At 40.7% G+C, this 3,344-nt stretch overlaps 1 protein-coding gene across 1 annotated transcript; it reads right to left on the minus strand.

The window, feature by feature from the left end:
- Nucleotides 1-1,097: 1,097 nt before the first annotated feature.
- LOC112821474 (small ribosomal subunit protein eS27-like) lies at nucleotides 1,098-1,447 on the minus strand. The gene has a single exon (XM_025868722.2). The coding sequence runs from the start codon at nucleotides 1,417-1,419 to the stop codon at nucleotides 1,165-1,167; it is 255 nt and encodes an 84-aa protein (XP_025724507.1). The 5' UTR covers nucleotides 1,420-1,447; the 3' UTR covers nucleotides 1,098-1,164.
- Nucleotides 1,448-3,344: the final 1,897 nt, after the last annotated feature.

Below are 3,344 nucleotides of genomic sequence, written 5' to 3' on the forward strand. Positions count from 1 at the left end.
TGAACGTTTAGAATCTGACTTACACTATTTACTTCAAATTTGTCCGTGAACAGTTTGTATGGATATACTAATCTCTATTCGCTATTCATTCACACTATTATTCCTTTAATAGTTTAATTCATGAACACAAAAGACAACATATATAAGTCCTCAAATATTCCTGATATCTAACTTATCTTCCATAAAGCCTTCTTCATTCAGTAATTATTTTGAGGCTTTCTGACACCTTTCACAATAGAGACCTATAATTCTTTCTCAGTAAAATTTCTCACTCTATTGCAAGCTCTCAACATGAAAAGTCTACCTCCCATATCTTATTTTGGATTTCATTCTTTATAATGCTTTATATGTACTCAAGGACCAGGTTTGGCATATTTGGGGACTAATTTAATAAGTCAATCTATAAGTTTTATTAGCTATTTTGGAGTTCATGGAAATGAACTAGCATTTAATGAGTAAGTTCAGATTCTGCTATGCTGAAACATGTGGCAATTGCTTCCTGAGACTCTCATTGTTGGAACTTACCCCTAGGGTTTTACCTTGTTTCTCTTTCTAAAGATATGTTTGGATCAATAATGAAATGATATCCTTTCTCAAACCTTGTCTAGGGCCTTGAAAAACATACATGATTTAAAAAAAAAAAAAGTCTTTGCTCTTTTATACTTTGACTTTTGCTTTGATTAAGATTGAAATAGTCTGGTTTTTTTATGCATTTTTTTTTTTTTTGCTTTATTGCAGTAGTTAGAACTTCTAGTTCTAATGTTCAATAGAATGATGAGAGCAAATATACTGGCCTTGTTCTTTCTTTTTCTTTTAATTTTTTATTGTTATGTTAATCACCATATATTACATCATTAGTTTTTGATGTAGTGTTCCAAGATTCATTGTCTGTGCATAACACCCAGTGCTCCACGCAGAATGTGCCCTCTTTAATACCCCATCACCAGGCTAACCCATCCCCCCACCCTCCTCCCCTCTAGAACCCTCAGTTTGCTTTTCAGAGTCCATCGTCTCTCATGGTTCGTCTCCCCGTCCGACTTACTCCCCTTCATTCTTTCCCTCCTGCTATCTTCTTCTTTTTCTTTTTTCTTTTTTCTTTTTTTTTTTTTTATCCAAAATCTGTTTATTGGGAGGGCGTCCCACTCATCTGGATTCAGGGTGCTTTTAGTGCTGCTTCCGCCTGAAGGAGCATCCTTCTGTAAGCCTGGCCTTCCCTCCTGTGGGCTGGCAGAGCACAGTGGAGCAGCCGACGCACAGAACTACCGTTTGCGCGTGGCTGAAGACGGTGGTGATCTTGTAGCATCCGGGGCACTTCACGTCCATGAAGTAGGAGTTGGGGCTCTGCACCAGGTGCTTCTTCTTGTGCTTCCTCTTCTCCTCCTCCGGGGACGGGTGCAGGAGATCCTTCGCGAGGGGCATGTTCTCGTGGGGAGGTCGTCACCGCCGGAAAGGCTCTTTTTCTTTTTTCTTAACATGTGTTGCCTTATTTGTTTCAGAAGTACAGATCTGTGATTCAACAGTCTTGCACAATTCACGGCGCTCACCATAGCACATACCCTACCCAATGTCTAACACCCAGCCACCCCCTCCCTCCCACCCCCCACCACCCCAGCAACCCTCAGTTTGTTTCCTGAGATTAAGAATTCCTCATATCAGTCATATGATACATGTCTTTCTCTGATTGACTTATTTCACTCAGCATAACACCCTCCAGTTCCAACCATGTCGTTGCAAATGGCAAGATCTCATTCCTTTTGAAGGCTGCATAATATTCCATTGTGTATATATACCACCTCTTCTGTATCCATTCATCTGTCGATGGACGTCTTGCCTCTTTCCACAGTTTGGCTATTGTGGACATTGCTGCTATTAACATTGAGATGCACGTACCCCTTCGGATCCCTACATTTGTGTCTTTGTGGTAAAGACCCAGGAGTGCAATTGCTGGATCATATGGTAGCTCTATTTTCAACTTTTTGAGGAACCTCCATACTGTTGTCCAGAGTGGTTGTACCAGCTTGCATTCCCACCAACAGTGTAGGAGGGTTCCCCTTTCTCCGCATCCCCGCCAACATCTGTCGTTTCCTGACTTGTTAATTTTAGCCCTTCTGACTGGTGTGAGGTGGTAACTCATTGAGGTTTTGATTTGGATTTCCCTGATGCCGAGCAATGTTGAGCACTTTTTCATGTGTCTGTTGGCCATTTGGAGGTCTTCTTTGGAAAAATGTCTGTTCATGTCTTCTGCCCATTTATTGATTGGATTATTTGTTCTTTGGGTGTTGAGTTTGATAAGTTCTTTATAGATTTTGGATAGTAGCCCTTTATCTGCTATGTCATTTGCAAATATTTTCTCCCATTCTGTCGGTTGTCTTTTGGTTTTGTGGACTGTTTCTTTTGCTGTGCAAAAGCTTTTTATCTTGATGAAATCCCAATAGTTCATTTTTGCCCTGGCTTCCCTTGCCTTTGGAGATGTTTCTAGGAAGAAGTGGCCGCAGCTGAGGTCGAAGAGGTTGCTCCCTGTGTTCTCCTTTAGGATTTGGATGGACTCCTGTCTCACGTTTAGGTCTTTCAACCGTTTGGAGTCTATTTTTGTGTGTGGTGTAAGGAAATGGTCCAGTTTCATTCTTCTGCATGTGGCTGTCCAATTTTCCCAACACCGTTTGTTGAAGAGACTGTCTTTTTTCCATTGGATATTCTTTCCTGCTTTGTCAAAGATAAGTTGACCATAGAGTTGAGGGTCCATTTCTGGGCTCTCGATTCTGTTCCATTGATCCATGTGTCTGTTTTTGTGCCAGTACCATACTGTCTTAATGATGACAGCTTTGTAATAGAGCTGGAAGTCCGGAATTGTGATGCCGCCAGCTTTGCTTTTCTTTTTCAAGATTCCTCTGGCTATTCGGGGTCTCTTCTGGTTCCATACACATTTTAGGATTATTTGTTCCATTTCTTTGAAAAAGGTGGATGGTATTTTGATGGAGATTGCATTGAATGTGTAGATTGCTCTAGGTAGCGGACATCTTCACAATGTTTGTTCTTCCAATCCATGAGCATGGAACGTTTATCCATTTTTTGTGTCTTCTTCAATTTCTTTCATGAGTATTTTATAGTTTTCTGAGTAGAGATCCTTTGCTTCTTTGGTTAGATTTATTCCTAGGTATCTTATGGTTTTGGGTGCCATTGTAAGTGGGATCGACTCCTTGATTTGTCTCTCTTCTGTCTTGATGTTGGTGTAAAGGAATGCCACTGATTTCTGTGCATTGATTTTATATCCTGCTACTTTACTGAATTCCTGTATGAGTTCTAGCGGTTTTGGGGTGGAGTCTTTTGGGTTTTCCACATAAAGT

The sequence above is a fragment of the Callorhinus ursinus genome, unplaced genomic scaffold (assembly GCF_003265705.2).
Source record: "Callorhinus ursinus isolate GAN/ISIS: 27379988/994484 unplaced genomic scaffold, GSC_fseal_2.0 scaffold10, whole genome shotgun sequence".
NCBI lineage: Eukaryota > Metazoa > Chordata > Mammalia > Carnivora > Otariidae > Callorhinus > Callorhinus ursinus.